The 14027-nt window shown below is 52.3% G+C and overlaps 1 protein-coding gene across 1 annotated transcript in view; it reads right to left on the bottom strand.

The window, feature by feature from the left end:
* The window catches only part of GAD1 (glutamate decarboxylase 1), a 59751-nt gene extending 47629 nt beyond the window's left edge, over positions 1-12122 (bottom strand). The window contains exons 1-2 of the mRNA XM_066634719.1: positions 12053-12122; positions 7036-7098 (exon numbers count right to left, since the gene is read on the bottom strand). Of these exons, the coding sequence (XP_066490816.1) occupies positions 7036-7098; positions 12053-12122 (133 nt within the window). The remainder of the gene's footprint in view (positions 1-7035; positions 7099-12052) is intronic.
* Positions 12123-14027: the final 1905 nt, after the last annotated feature.

Below are 14027 nucleotides of genomic sequence, written 5' to 3'. Positions count from 1 at the left end.
CTAATAAGGTGAACTTTTTTGAGACTTGCAAAGCCAGGTGGATCCTGACAGTGATCTGGTTTAAACAGAAGTTCTTAAATTGAACTGGGTACTGGGTAGAGCTGAAAACCTTACTGGTTTTGGAGGGGGGGGGGTGTTATTGCAGGCAGGCTGCAGAGGAAATTCACCTGGTGGAACAGGGCTGGCTTCTGCTTATTTTAATTGTTTACTTTAATTATTTATACTGATTTATTTTAATTTGCCTGATGATGTCACTTCCACCATGACATCACTTCTGGTGGGCCTTAGACAGATTGTCATTCTAAAAAGTGGGTCCCAGTGCTAAAAGTTTGCAAACTGCTTCAATATGGTGTTAGTAAGTTGACACCCCAGGGGGTGTGTGTGTGTGTGTGACACAGCTAGTGACCAAAATAACTAAAATCATAATTTGGAAGAATATTACCAGCATGTTATATATCAATCAATGCGTAATTTCATGCAGAATGTGTTTTATCTTTGTCTATCAAAAGGTACAGCCAAAAAACCAGTGGGGAAGGAGCGATGGTTCATCACCACGCCCACCACCTGGGGTGTTGCCCCACCCACTGCTGGCATCCCGCACCGGGTGACGCGAACCCTAGTGACGCCACTGGTAAGACTGAAAACCTAAACGATAGGATGTAAACCTATCTTACTCACGGGCAACAAACACCTCTACTAATGGGGTTTGCATATTAGAAAGTGCGCCTTCCTTGTCTTTATTTTAAAATGTATCTTTTATTTAACAGTAATAATACTGCATAGAAAAAGGAACATTCTCTTAACATACCGTATCTCTTCTTTCTTTGTATGATTCAAAGAGTTCAGCTGCCCAGGCTTGATTTGGGCTAAGTCCTCTACAGGGCTCAGTAGCCCTGAAACTGTGGTGAAAGCCAAGTCTGGGCAGCTCTGGACCACCTGAAGAAAATGTTTCTGAGCACGTGTGGAGTATTTTTGCCTCACCATGGAGTAACCACCCGGATAAGCTGTTTCCAAACCACCTAGAATTTCTGGTACGTGGAACCAAATTGTCCACACGGTCCTGGACAGGTTTGGCGTGACTCCAGACCAACCTCATTTTAAAACTTAGCACTGGGCCATCGTAATGAAGCTTGCAAAGCGACCCACACCTGCTGCTGTTCAACCTTTGAACCTGGACATTTCCGGATCAGCAACTTTTAATCTAGTCTGATCTGAAAGGCATTCACTTGGTTGCGTTGAATCATGGCAACTGGTTTTCCAAGCCAGTCACTGGGAGGCGCAGTTTCCCAATTTTCAACTTGTTTCCTTAATGAGGACTTGGAACTTGAAATTTCAAAATAGAGCCTTCAATCAATGGGAGCGTCCAGATAAATGTGCTTAGGGATCCTAAGTTAGGGATGGATGGATGGATGGATAGCTAGATAGAAGTACTGAAGCTCTGCGAGACACCAGCCAACTACAGGTGTGCAAAAATTCCCTGAAGCTGGGTAAGCTAGAACACGGTCTACCTATACGATGCTCTCATTGGATGGAGCGGTCGGTGCTGCCTTTTGTTAAGGGAGATCATAACCAATTAGCAAAGTTCCATTAAGGACAGCTGCTTTCGTACATTCTGATTGGTCGCCTCTGTGATAACAAATTTCGCACAGGTCTTCCACGTTGAGGACATCGGAAGCCTGTTCCTTTCCTTCGCCTCCACAAGTAATGGGGATTTTTTTGGGGTGGGGGAGTTGTGGTGGGGACGGGTTAAACGCACAAAAGAGGACAATGAAAGAATCGCCAAACCCATGTGGTTATTTCCATTAGAAATTGTGGCATTTCTAATTAGAAGTTCTAATTTCTGGATAAATCCTAATTCTCCAGAAATTAGAAGTTCTGGAGAAAGCACCAGAAATAACAGGGCAGACATTACCATCCAATCTGCCTCTCCTCAAACCAAATAAAGTCTTTTCTTAGTAGACGACACATCTGAACAGAAACTAAGCTGGACATTATTGTCATTATTAGCCCTGAATAAGTGACCGGCACTGGAAGCAGTTCTGCTCTCTCTCTCTCTCTCTCCCCCCCTCCCCACTACAGAGGTAGATGGTCAACCCAATTCAGGAGGAGTCTACAAATCCAGTTGAATGAGACTAAATCCAGTTTAAAGAGTCGTGTTCCAAGACTGCTTAGGATCAAACAAAGAGATTCAACTGTTTTCTGAATGACTCTTCTTCAACTTGTTGGACAGGTGGACAGAGTAGCTATACCTTTCACCATGGTATAGAAGAGGGAATCTTGGCAGGTGCAGCTTCTTAAACCCTTCCACATTGATCTGCACCTGCCATAATTCCCTCACCCAGGCTCGGAGGATGGAAGCATTTGTGAGGTCCTGAGCCCCCTGTGGAGGAAAGGAGGGACAGCTAAAATCCGGTCACCGCAGTTTCCTTATGTTCCATTGGACGCAGCCGGGCTTAAGTCTGCGACAACGTGCAAGGAATTGGACAGCACGTCCAAGCAGCACAGTCACGATCCGTTTAATTTGGAAAATCCTCCACCATCCAGTTTATTGTAGTGACAGTGACCCCCCCCCCAAAATGCGCTGCAAGCCCGTGCACTTAGGGGAAGTGTCCCCCTGAATTTGCAGCTGGAGCCTCAGAAGCGTTGCTCCCAGGGATCCTCCCACGCCTCTCTAGCCTTCCAACAGGCTAAAAAAATCCCGGAAATCTATTGGACCTGCTTTCAAGCGATCACTGAGGCCTCTTCGGTGGTACTCAGGGGAAGCCAATTCTGCTAGAAGACAAGCAGGCTGTCAATGTCCATAAGAGCCCAATCCTATGCATGTCTACTCAGAAGTAAGTCCCATTACTGTCAATGGGGTTTATCCCAAGAAAGTGTGGATAGGATTGCAGCCTAAAGGGGCCTGCTAGCTGGAGGGTCAACCCAGTTGAGACCTCTGCCCCTCTTCCTTTCGGCGAAGTCGTGCAGGAGTTTACAGAAGTGGGTGTACTTGCTACTCGCAAAGCTTCTAGTCCTCAGGGAGGAAACAACATATGTATATAATATACAGCTCAGCGGAGAAACGCTTGTAGTCGTGGTGAGACAGTCAACGCCTGAAACAAAATGTGACTCTTCCTCCATGAAAGAATTCTTTTTTCCAGGAAGGTCGGCTGTCTTCCGCCAGAGATGGCAGAAATGCCCTGTAGGGTATCGGTCGGTTGCTGGCTCAGACACGCGTCCCTGGACAGGGCCCACCAGTAGGGCTGAGACGCAGCATCACCGATTAAGGCGACCATGGCTGCAATCCTGTCCACACTTTCCTGGGAGTCAGCCCCACTGAACTCAGAGGGGCTTACTTCTGAGTAGACATGCATAGGCTTGGGCTGCATGCCAGCGACCTGTTCGTGCAGATTTAGCAGCTCCTGGAAATGGGGTGGTGGTCAGGCGCGGGTCTCCTGCCAAGCTGCATCCCACGATGCGGAACCTTCGGGGCTCCCCCCTCAATCCTGTCCCAAGCGTGCTCCTCTCCAAAGACAAAGGACGCTTCGCCACTCGTCACCATCACAAGCCTTCATCACCGGCCTCCAGAGGACCTCATCAGGACTGCAGTCGGCTCATTAACTGATCTGTCGCTTCGATTAACTGCTTTGAAAGCCTTTAAATCACCCTCAGCCCACCATTGAAGGCACCAGGTGCAACAAGGATATCTAGGAGGTTGGATTCCCCTCCCCCGTGGGGTGGGGGAAGGACCAAATCCCATTTTAAACCCACGTTACTCGAGATTTGATTCCCCCCCCCCAACACATTAGATCGTCCGGGTTCTGCTGGGCGCGTCTTGGAAAAGAAGTTTCCACGATGTAAGCCCCTAAGAGGATATTTTGGGTACGAGATTCACGTCATATACAGAATTAAAGAGGACCAGTCAGGTTCTAAAGGAATGCATTCGTATCCCTCCCTGCCTTTTCATTACAGGCGGGCTAACAGCCCAATCCTAGCCACGCTTTCCTGGGAGTAAGCCCCATTGACTCTAATGGGACTTACTTCTGAATAGACATGCATAGGATTGGGCTGTCAAATGAATAAACGAAAAAAAAACAAACCCCATCACAAATGGCAATCTTGTTACAGAGACTCGGTGGTGTGGAAAAAGGGAGGGAATCTGCTATTTTATAAATTCTCAAAAACGATTTTATTCTAATGTGGGGGGTGGTGGAGAAAGCAACCTGAAAGCAGAGCACACACACACACACACACACGTTGTGGCCTGCACACGCTCTTGTTGGAAGCTCAAGAACTCCCTCCTTCCCGCCCCGCCCCTTCGAAAGCCTACAGACATCCATTATCTGGGCTGCCACAATCTGCTTGGGACGACCAAGTGCCTGTCAACCCTGTCCAAAGGGGGGAAAAAAAAAGGCCAACAAATTTGGATGTCAGCCCTTTCACCATTTCGGGGATCGGGTACTTAACACTATCATAGTTTAACCCATTTTTGCCCGGCCAATAGGTGTACATATTTGATCGCTGTTGCGTATATGCAGCGTTGGGCAGAAATGGCTTGGAACGGGAGCTTTTGTTTTTGTGTTGGGGGGCTGGATAGGTATAGGAAGAAACAACGGGGTGATCTGCAATTTGGAGATCTCTTCTCTTCCCCCCCCCTTCCCTCCAACGCAGTAATAATGGCACTAATTACATCCCCAGTTTATTTGCTTCCTGAAGGGTGCGTTTGAGTGACGGGCAGCATTTATCGCGGCTGGCCTTGGCATTCAGTCCCTTCAGTGGCCTGGCTGGCTGGCTGGCACCAGGGCTGTCTCTCCATAAAGCCTGGTAGTCTAGCAACGTAGAGCAGCAGAGGCAGCGGTGCGTTACTTTATCAGTTCTGCTTGCGGGGCTAAATTAGAATGATGATGAAAAAATCTCGGCGCTCCAGCCACTGAAGGGACCAGCCGGGAAATGGTCCATTAAGCCCAGATCAGGAGGTATTTATAGAAGAGAAAGAAGCCCGGCGAGTTCAGATCAACAGCGCCAGGGCGACGCGGATAGAGCTGAAGGGTTAAGTTATTGCAGGCGCCATCCCCACCCCCAAATTCCCGTGTAAACGGAAACACTGAACTCGTGTCCAGCTGTGCGATTTTTCGAAGACGCCTTTGCTTTCCTTTCGCAAGATGAAAGATGCGTGAGAATTTTTATATCTATCTATTTATATCTCTATCTATATATTACAGTCGTTACTATCACAGTCCGATGCTCTACGTGTTTACTCCGAAGTAAGACTGCAATCCTCTCCATTCCTGCTACTCAGAAGTCAATCCCATTATAGTCAGTGGGGCTTACTCGCAGGTAAGTGCGGATAGGATTGCAACCTAAGCCCCATTGACTTGCCTCCAAGTAGACCTGCCTAGGATGGGGCTCTGAGTCCCACCAAGAGTGATCAGGAAGGACTGAGAAGTCTCTGCAACCTGACATGGAAGTCGATTCCATGGAATTCAGTAGGACTTTCCTCCTAGTTGATACGCAGGGAGGATCCGGCTTCATTCATCTCTCCGGACAGGCTACTGCGAACTATACGTTGTCAGCCCGGACAGTGAGTTGGCTCTGCTTTGAGAAGCTCCTCTCCCCACCCCACGGGGTGGGGAGAAACAAAGCGTTACAAAGAGATCTGGGGGAAGAGGGGGAGGCAGTAGCAGCCAGGCTTGTTATCCCCAAATGAATCTCTGCGTGTAAGGGGTGTTGCAATCGGATGGCGTATTTGTTCGCCTTCCTTTCAGCCCCCCTGAGCGCTGCGTGGTTGCCAGCCCCCCTATCTCCCCTGCGCAGCAGTCTGACGAATGGCTCTTTAATAAGGCTCTCGTTAATCTTCCTCCCTCGGGAGATCCGTATTTTCTGGGCCGATAAGGTTGAGAAATTTCAGACACTGAGATGTGGCAAAGCGGCAGCAGACAGACCCATTGCCTGCCTGCCTGCCTGGCAGGGCTCTCCCCTCCTTCTCCCTGCCAACTTGGATCGGGCAGGCACCACACCCCGCACTGCCCCTGGCTTTTGGATGGCCCCCAGTTCTACAAGCTCTCCGGAGGTGGAAGGGGACACCAGCCCGTCTGTACTGTGAAAATGATAAGGTGGGCAAAAGCGCTTCTTTCATCCAGGAAAATCCCCCCCCCCGCCAATCCACTTCATAAAAGACAGATCAACCCCTCCTCCCTCCCTCCCTCCCTCACACACACACACCACCACACCACACCGCACCTACACACCCATCTCCCCTCTAGACGGGGTGTATCCAATATTCTGTATAGTTTCCCGTCGGGGTACCCAGAGGTCGGTGTGCAAGCATCACCCACCGCTCAAAATGCCCACCACCCTTCAGACAATTCCAGCACAGTCCTAGGTATGTCTGCTTAGAACTAAACCCCACTGCGTTCAAGGGGGCTTACTCCCAGGAAAGCGTGGCTAGGACTGCAGCCTGGCCTCTTGCCTTCCGCCACAGGAGCCCTTTCCTACCACCAGCCTGTCAATGTAACTCAAAATCTCAAGCCGCTCAATTCCGCCGCCCATTGTGGTGCCTTGGCGCGGCTGCCGGTCTTTGCGCGCTTCCGACAGCAGAGGTCGCAAGAGAGCCTGTGACGGAGCCGTCGCCTCTCCCATGCATGCCCAGCGCAAGAAAAAAGCCACAGGGGTGTTTTTCTCCCCTCCCCTCTTCCATCCCCCCACCGCAAAGGGTTTGGGGTATTGCTGGTGACTGCCTCGTTCAAGTTCTCGTTGGGATTAGGAGGAGGAGGAGTAGAGCCTCCTGGCAATTTCTTTCCCTTTTGCTGTGTTATCTGAAGATAAAAGAGGTGGCCTACTTTCCTTTGTGAGCCAATCTAGTTGCTCCTCCATTCCTTCCAGAAATAAAGAGATGGGCTTAGTGAGTGATAAAAAGCTTGTGGGCTGATGATAGACTCAAGACGAAAAGAAGAAAAAGAGGGAGATGACTCTGTCTGTCTGCCTGTCTGTCTGTCTGTCCAAGACACTCATAACTGCCCCTTTCCCCCTTTTGCCTTTTTGAGTCTGTCCACTTACCGCAGATCTTCAGGCCGATCTTCTTCGTGCAGCCATGAGCCACACCACACCAGGTATCATAGGCTACAAAGGACAAAAACAAAAGGGTTACGCCCTGCGCTTGAAGCACTAGCTGGTCTACAGCCCACTTTGCAATCCTGGCCTCTACCCCCAAAGTAGCTGCAGAATCCACTTTTGCTAGAAATCATCCGGCCGCTCAGTGGGTTTGGGGGGAGGGGGAGATGCACCCAGTGAGAATTATCTCGGGATGGCAAATCTCTTGTGGCGAATTCCCAAAGGTAATGCGCGAGAGCAGAATCAGTTATACATAAAACAGACAGTACCCTCCCCTGGACAAAAGTCTATCTGAAGCGTGGGAGAAGAGGAAAGACTCAGGCACGACAGCAGCTGCTCCACACTGAACACCTTTTTCTCCTGTACTACTTTTTGCCGTCATGAGATCCAGAAGCTTTCTTTAAAACGAAATTGGCAACCACCACCACCACCCTTGAAGTTATCCAAAGCCCCTGCGGTATAAATCAGGGCACTGGGGAAAGAGAACCATTGATTTCAGTCAACTTTCTGTCTACACCCCTCCCAAAGCCATCTTTCTCGGCCTAGAAATATTGTGTGTTCCCCCCCCCCCCACATATATTCAAGATTAAAGCTGTTCTACGGAACTCGGGAGTGGTGTCCACACAAACATGTTTTTTTTCCCTGACAGGGTGATGATCTCTGACCCTTGACAACGTTGGCACAAACTCTCCACAAGGTTCCAGTAAAACAAAAGACGTGGTTCTACCATTGGAGCATCATTCCAACAGAAGGCAGCCACATAAACTCACGGAAGCCTTCCTTATAGCCCCCTTCTTGACCAACTGGGTCAGTCCCCACCCATCCCATCTGTGAATTCCATGTTCCTCTAGCTCAGGGGTCTCCATACATTTTGGCTAAAGGGCTGCATCAAATAGCTGGCATGGTGTCGAGGTCCGGAAAAAATTTTTAAATATAAAATTTAAATAAATAGAATGGAACTTGGATGAATGAACAAATGAATGAATGGGCTCAAATGCCCAGGATTTCTCCAAGCACCAACACACGCCACAGCAATAGACTCCCAATAGACGCCACACACTTAAATAGACTCCCATTCCCCCACCCCACAGGCACAGCTCTGAACGTGTTTGGTCAACTGGGACAGAGGCTCTCAGGGGGCCAGAGGCTGACCGTGGGCCAGATAAAGGCTCGCCGCCGGCCATATCTGGCCCCTGGGCAGGGGTTTGGAGACCCATGCTCTAGCTGCAAAAACTGAAGTCAAGACAATCTCTCCTTTTCAGAGAGGCTTGGACAACACGAGAATCCGAGGGTGATGAGGACACCGGGGTATGTGCCTGTGCGTGTGTCACCCTGTCGCTGTCACTGGTCCAGCGTCACCACGGGTTCCATGATGACAAAAGGGAAGAGACGAGGCCTCTGGGAGAGACCCGACTATCTCCGCATAATTTATTGGCAGGGCTCCAGGAAAGTGGCAGCTTAAAATAAACTGGCATGAAATGGGGTCATGAAAGAGTTCAGGAATTAATTGGGTGAAAAATAGTATTTGACTAGATGATCGGACTTGCCTGACTAGGTTGCAGCCGGATTGACGAGTCAGGGAGACACATTGAAAGGCCCCTCACGTCTCTTGGCCCCCACTTTGCAGGCGACCCCATCCATCCTTTCCTACCCCTCCGGCTGCTGAAGGAGGAGGAGGAACCCATTCTGCGCTGTCCGGTGTTAGAGGTGCTGAAAGCGCGAGAGGCGGCTGTGGCCTTCGCAAGGAAGGCTTTGCATTGTCCCCATTCCGGACCATCACAGTCCTACCAGGACCACACGCAGGCAGCAGGGCGAGCCTCGCCTGTAGGGGAATGAAGCCCCTTTCCACCTGCTTTCTTGCGTGGAATCTGAAGATGGATGAATGGCTTTCAGAACCTCGAGAAGAGCAGGTTAGGGCGTACAAAGGAGTGACAGAACCCACCAGACGAAAAGAAATAGGCAAGCAAATAACCGAAGAAAGGGAATGAGAACTCATTTCTTCCTTCCAAGCCCCAAAATCCCAGTAGCGGGGAGCATGGAGACGCAGGCATGGGTTTATCGGAAAACTGTTCCACTGCAACATGAAAGGTCGCAGAATATTTCCCACGGCAGCCACACTGACTTACTTCAGAGTAAGCATGTTTGACGTGGGGCTCTTTATCTCTAAAATTTGTGACTCGTCATGCGAATTACTAACTCGGAGGCTAGCAGGAAGGCTGCCTGAACATAATTCACAGGGAGCCTTGGTATTTTATTATATACAACGTAAGCTTTGAAAGGGGTGTGTGTGAGAGAGAGTTATTAAGGAAGAAGACTTGAATAAGTGCCATTAGATAGCTGTCCCAATGTAGGTTTAAGGCCTGGCCAAACACTAAGCATTGGCAACACCTGAAGGAATAATTCAAGCCCGTTTGTCGTGTCATTGTGTGAAATTCTGTGTGAACAGGTCTCCCAAAGAACTTCCACGCCACAGAAGGCAACAGGAGAGGTAGGAAAATGGAAGAGCTAGCAAGCCCTCCCCCTCTCACTGGGGGAGAGATTCTTGTAGCGAAACTTCAATCACAAAACAACAACCTCCAGCACAGGGTGGAAGTTCAAATCCTGCTCTAGAGTTGCGAAGCCAACACCCACTCACACACACCCCTTTCCCAGCCGACCTACACGTTAGAAACTAGGCCTACACCCACAACTGGATATAGAAAAGTAGAGAAAGGAATGGCCTGAAGGTTGAAGCTATGTTGCTGAAGATAAGTAGGTCTGAAGCTAGAAAGAGGTTGGATGGGAGACTTCCTTGGATCCTTGGGCACACTGCCTCGAATTCCATAGAGGAATAAAGGCGGGATATGAATGTTCTAAATAAGAAAGATGATAATGAACGTTGCTATTCATTCCCTTTAGGAGGGGAGAAACTTGTAGCTCATCTTCACTTGGAAGCAAGACCCATTGATTTCCATGGGGCTTACTTTCAAGGAATTTTGCTGCCTGCTCCTATGCAGTTATTTGGAAGTATGCCTCGTGGAGATCAATGGCCCTTCCTCCCAACTATGTGCGGATATGAATGGCCATTGTCTAAAAAATAAGTGAGAAGATGAATGGGGGAAGGAGAGACTGTTGACAGGCGCAGCCCCTTTGCAGAGGTGCGAGGGGAGGGGCAGTGCCCTGAGCCCTGTCCTCGCCCACCGCATGCGCTCCTGCAGGGGGTAGCCTGTTCTGTTCTGTGGCTCACCTGCAGGGGGCGACAGATAGCGGGCGCCGGAGGGACTAAGCCGGGATGCTGCCAGGGTGCTGGCAGGCTGGGGTGAGGAGCAGGACTGGAAGGGGCTGCTGCAGAGTAGGGCGAGGAAAGGCAGGCAGGGCAGAGAGAAGCCGGGGAGGGGAGTGAGAGACCAGTGCTGGAGCGGGGGGAGTGCTGGAAAGGAAAGGCAGGGCAGGAGGCCTCAGGTGAAGGGAAAGAGAGCGGAGTGGCTCCGAAGGACGGCGAGAGGGCGAAGGGGAGCGAAAGGAGGGAGGGAGGGAGGGAAGAGGGCGGGCCGGCCGGCCAGTGGAGAGTGGCAGGCGGCGATAACGGCTCCGACAGGACTTCCAGCCAGCCTGGCTCTCCGCCCCGGGCAGCGCAGGGCTCGCTGGAGCATGACCGGGAGGGGAAGGCAAAAGAGGTGCCCCCCTTTTCCCAGGCGCCCCCAGGCAGCCGGACAGCAAGGGGGTCTGGAGGGAGGGAGGGAGGGAGGGAGACGGATCGGGGGCGCGCACCAGCCGACGGGAGACAATGGGAGGGCGGGAAGGAAACGCGCACCCAGCGCTCTTTGCAGCCGAGGTGGCCCCCCGGGAGAGAGCGAGTGCCTTGGGGGCGGCAGGGAGTCACGAGTCCCTCTCTCTCTCTCTCTGTCACACACACACACACCGGACTTTCCTCCCCCGCGCGTTGCCCTCCACCCACCCCCAACCAAGCCAAGCCAAGCGAGGCCTTCTTCCAATGCAGAACTCAGAGCGTGCATAATCTCAGCGAGGGCGGCAATCATTGGGGGGGGGGAGGGTTCCTACAGCCCAACAGCTCTGCACCGACAGGGGTGACAGCCCGGCACAAAAGGGGCTCTTCTCGGGCGCTGCCGGGCTTCCCCCGCCGCCCCCTTCGCCTCCCCCTCTCGCAGGAGAAGCGCAGTAATGGCTGGGTGTCCAAGCCCCAGAGACCCTGCAGTCCAGCTAGGGGGAAAAGCTCACTCTCCACCCCCCCTTGTCGCCGGAGATGATGTCATTTTGCCCCCCCCCTTGGGTTGCCAAATGCCTGCCAGAGGGTCTGGGCACAGCCACCCAGCCGGCCCCCTCAACCTCTTCCTCCACCTGCAGCGCCAGCCAGCCCTCCCCCCTCCAGGCACATTGGGAGCCATGAGAGGGGCCAGCCCGAGAGTTCTGCTGGAGGGACAGGGACCACTGGGCAGGCCAGAGGCAGTCTCCCTCAAAGACCAACTGCTGGCCTGGAAGGGAAGGGTGCGGGGCACAGGCGCGCCTCTCCAACCAGCCACTGGTGGAACTCCACGCTCCGAGGGCCCAATCCTATCCACACTTACTTGAGAGTAAGCCCCATTGACTAGAATGGGACTTCTGAGTAGACATGCCTAGGATTGGGCTCCGAAGCTGCTCCCGCCTGTCAGTCGCCCCCCAACCCTGAGACCGATCCGCACCACCCATTGTGCCCCACAGGGAATCGAGGGAGGAGACCCTTCACCTGGAGCCCATTCTCTTCACCCCATGAGGCGTTGTTTCAAGAGATCAGGAGAGAGCACAGAGAGACCCACACACGATCTCAGTCTCACATCACTAAGCGGGGGGGGGGGTCGAATAAGGACTTCGAGCTCGGTCCCTGTTGTTGGTTGGTTTGGATTGGGGGCAGCGGCTGCGAACCTGGGCTCGGTCCTCGAAGACCCCCGTGAACAGACACACCCAAGGTGGGCACAGAAGGACCTACTTGTGGGTCGCAGATTCGTCGGGTTGGGCTCTTGAGCGGTGTTGGAGGAGGACGGGTCCGAGGCGGCCATGAGGTCCAGAGAATCCCAGCCCTTTCGATCCCAGGGCTCTGCCTTCGGGTTTGGATCTGCCCCAGCCAGAGGACTGACTGCAAGGAAAGAGAGAGGCGCGTTTAGAATGCTGCTGCCCTCGGAGGAAGGGGGCTGGCTGGCTGGCTGGCTGGCTGGCTGGCTTCCTCGCTCTCCTGCGCGGGCAGTGTGACAGCCAAGAAGTGATCCTGCAGCCCACAATAAGCAATCAAACTCATCAGCAAGTGGTGGAGGCCAGAGGCGGGGTGGGCTTGGGCTGAGGGGGAGAAGGCGGCTGCACAAAAGGACCGGCTTGCACCTCCAGTGGGGAAGCAGAAGCAGCTCCGTTCTGACGAGACGTGCCTTGGGGCCGGGCAAGGCGGACGGATCCTTTCTTCTTTTGTTCCTTCTTCTCCAGGTCTCAGACAAAGCGACGTGGCTGGAGAAACGGCTGGAGGCGGCGACACCTCGTTGGCTTTTAGAGGACGGCTCCGGCTGGCCAGCAGGGCGAGTGGAAAAATGTCTGGACGGGGCTGAAGGGCTCCATTCATTCCTTCGCCACCACAATGGGCTTTGGAGCGAGCGTGCTGGAGGAGGAGGGATGGATCAGGCGACCATCAAGTCTGTCCGTGTCAGTGGTATGGATGGGCGCTGAAGAGGGCAATCAAAGAGGAAACCAACTTCCAAAAAGCAGGCTTAAAAAATTAATATTAAAGAGGGTGGAAAAAGAGGACCAGGACCCCCTACAATCCGGGTGGGCAGAATTCGTCCTCTTCTCCAGTTTCAGGAATCGCCAGTTTCAATAACATGGGGCAGGGTGGAGAACCAACCCTTGGCTGCGCGCAGACAAAGACAACGCTCCGTTCCCGTAGAGGCGGCTATACCTGTGAACACACACGGGTCCCACACACGCAGGGCAGACCGAGCTCCCTATCACACGCACACCCAAGCGAGATCACTGTCACCATTCGTTGTTTTTCCTTCCTCGTGTCACCAAGGAAAGGCGATGCTGCTGGTGGCCCCGGCCTGCCTGGACTTCTGCTGCCGTCCTATCCACACCTACCTGGAAGTAAGCCCCATTGACTACCGCATGACTTACTTTGGAGTCGGCATGCACAGGATCGGGCTGTTAGCCCTTCATCTCCGTTCTCCCCACTGACCTGTGAAGGCATTTCGTTCCATTCCATTCCCAGCGACAATTTCTGGTTCACTGGTGGAGAACCAGATGGAGTGATCAATCCATGTCTTCCTTTTTTCCCCTCGGTGGCTCCAAAATACACCCTGGTCGGCTCTGGGCTATTTTGACCACCTTGCCCAGAAAAATCCAAGGTCGGCAGGGAAAAATAAAAAATAAAAATGGAACGAGTTTTGGTCCAGATCTCCCTACATAGGCCAGCACTGAAAGTCTGAGGCTACAATCCTACCCACAGTTACCTGGGAGTAAGCCCTATTGGCCATATCGAGTAGGCGTGCATAGGACTGGGCTGCGAGTGTAGTAAGCAACGAGAAGATGCGCTAGAGAGAAAGGATCTCAGAACAAATGGGTGGCTGATGATCACCATGGCCCTAATTTCATTTAACATCCTCTTTCTCCTTTGGCAAAGGCAAAGGAGGGAGAGGAAGGCGCCCCGGTCCAGGAATGAGAGTGAAGTAACAGGTTAGCATCCTAAACACGCCGTCCCCAAGCATCCTTTCTTCCAGTTCTCTAGTCTAGGTGAAACCAGCCATCAAGGAGACTGGAGAAAGGACCACGCTCTCAACGAGCACCCCCTCCCCGCTTCAGTGCCAAGCGACGCCCAAGAGACTTACCAGCCAAGGACGGAGAGCTCTAGACCCAACTCCAAGAGTCCAAGCAGAAGACCCAGCAATCCTGGCTCTGCTGAGCGCTTATAAACTCCGCCACAAACG

The sequence above is a fragment of the Tiliqua scincoides genome, chromosome 1, assembly GCF_035046505.1.
Source record: "Tiliqua scincoides isolate rTilSci1 chromosome 1, rTilSci1.hap2, whole genome shotgun sequence".
Taxonomy (NCBI): Eukaryota; Metazoa; Chordata; class Lepidosauria; order Squamata; family Scincidae; genus Tiliqua; species Tiliqua scincoides.
The sequence above is the reverse complement of the archived record's forward strand: the minus strand, read 5'-3'. Positions and strand labels throughout refer to the sequence as shown.